This window comes from Trypanosoma grayi, assembly GCF_000691245.1.
Source record: "Trypanosoma grayi strain ANR4 Tgr_1822_V1, whole genome shotgun sequence".
Classification (NCBI taxonomy): Eukaryota; Euglenozoa; class Kinetoplastea; order Trypanosomatida; family Trypanosomatidae; genus Trypanosoma; species Trypanosoma grayi.
In genome coordinates, this window is record NW_008827440.1 from 1 (window position 1) to 1,961 (window position 1,961).

Here is a 1,961-nt window from a genome sequence, read left to right on the forward strand (position 1 = left end):
CGCAGCGCGACCTCGAGGAGGCCCACGCACACCGGAAGAAGACACTCGAGGGGCTAGCGGCGCAGGTGGAGGGGAACGCGGCGCGCAAGGCGGTGCAGCAGGCGGAGAAGCGGCGCGAGGACGACGAGTTCAACCGCGCCATCGCCGAGGAGAAGGCCGCGGAGACACAGAAGCGCATCGAGGACCGCATTGCACGTGCAGCGCTGGCGAAGGAGATGAGTGAGTTCAACGATGAGGTACAGCGGGTGCGGCAGCAGGAGTACGACAGGCTGCAGCAGGAGGACAAGGAGATGCTCGATCGCCACCTTGCGCAGCTGGCGGCGGAGGAGGAGCAGGAGCGGCAGCGCAAGCATGAGCGCCGCGTAGCAGCAGTGGAACATATGAATGAGGTGCGCAAGCAGCTTGAAAAGCGCAACGAGGACAAGGACCAACTTGACCGTCTGTGGGACGAGGCGAACAACAAGGAGTGGGAGAAGAAAGAGGCACGCTGGCGCGCTGACCAGCAGAAGCGGGACAAGCTGCTGCGTAACGTCCTCATCATACGGCGGCAGCAGGTGCTTGACAAGCGACAGCAGGAGCGCCAAGACACAGAGGCGGCAGCACGGGAACACGCAAACTTCCTCCGAGAGCTGGAGGGCGCCGTTGACATCGACGCGCAGGAGCGTGCCCGCCGCTACGCCCTGCTTCGCGAGAACCAGAAGTACCTTGAGGAGCAAATGCAGCGCCGCGCAGCAGAGAAGGAGGCCTCTCGGCAGGCTGTACGCAATGAGCTCACGAAGCAGCAGGACTACGAGAGACAATTTGAGGAGCGCATAAAGAAAGAGATGGAGAACTTGGAACGCGCAAAGCCGGACCGCTACAAGGACGTCCCACTCCTCCCAAAACAGCGCGATCGTCCCTTTTAGTGCAACTTGCACTCTCCACAGTCCATCCATGCTTCATCATTTAGACTTGTGTCTGTTGGCGCTTCCCCTCCGCGGTTTTCTGCCCCTGCTGCACATAGAAAAATATGTAAGTACAGCCACGCCATGTTTTTTCCGCTCGGCAGCACGGTAGAGTGCAAATAAATGCTAAGTCTAATCATATCCTGCGCACAGTCGCGCCGCACCGATGAGCGTGGTGAGCGGATCCCCCTTCGAGTGACTCTTCGTTGTGCTTCTTTTTTTTCTTCCCTGGCGTGTTTCTCTCTGGTCTGTGGCGCCACCCACAGTCACCACTATTAAGTGAAGAAGCGCGACACGCCATCAAGCAACATGAGGTTCTGCCTTGTTATTGCCTGTGTTCTCCTCGCCTGCAGTGCGTCGGCGGTGCTGGGCGGCCACCACAACAACGACCGCAACCGCCACGGCCGCAATCGTCATGACCACGAGCACCATGACCACAACGACCGCAATCGTCATGACCACGAGCACCATGAGCACGAGGAGCATGAGCACCATGAGCACGAGGAGCATGAGCACGAGCACCACGGCCACCATCATCGTGACGGCCCCAGCTTGGTGGCGCACTGCAGCAGCGACTACAAGCGACTTTGCGGTATCCACAGTGGCTCGTCCTTCACTGATATGTGGCGGTGCTTGGTGTCCAACGTTGACAGCATCAGCGAAAGCGCGTGCCAGGGGTGGATGAGGGGCCTGGCCGCGTGCAAGAGCGCGACGGCGTCCCTGTGCGGCTTCGAAGCGCAGCAGCTGCACGATATACGGCGCTGCCTGGGGGAGGTGGGCTATGTGAATATCCCCGCGGAGTGCAGGACCTCCAGCTTCTACAACAACTACGACATCAACGTGTAGTGCTCTCCCTCCCTGGTCATCACCTCCCGCACCGACTGAGATATTGTGGCGAGGGACAAGCACGCATATTTTTATTTACACTATAGTTTGACCGGTCAATGGGAAAGAGAGAAACGATTCATCTGAGGTGAGGTGCGCAGGATGAGTGTAAGAGGAAAAAGAAAAGCATAC

General features: G+C 58.9%; 2 protein-coding genes across 2 annotated transcripts; both read left to right on the forward strand.

The window, feature by feature from the left end:
- Window positions 1–215: 215 nt before the first annotated feature.
- DQ04_18221000 (coiled-coil domain containing 11) lies at window positions 216–905 on the forward strand (the record flags this gene model as incomplete). Its single annotated transcript, XM_009317681.1, has 1 exon — window positions 216–905. The coding sequence occupies one exon, from the start codon at window positions 216–218 to the stop codon at window positions 903–905; it is 690 nt and encodes a 229-aa protein (XP_009315956.1).
- A 348-nt stretch (window positions 906–1,253) lies between these two features.
- On the forward strand, window positions 1,254–1,790 carry DQ04_18221010 (hypothetical protein; the record flags this gene model as incomplete). The annotated part of the gene is made up of 1 exon (XM_009317682.1): window positions 1,254–1,790. One exon carries the CDS (start codon window positions 1,254–1,256, stop codon window positions 1,788–1,790), a length of 537 nt encoding a protein of 178 aa, XP_009315957.1.
- Window positions 1,791–1,961: the final 171 nt, after the last annotated feature.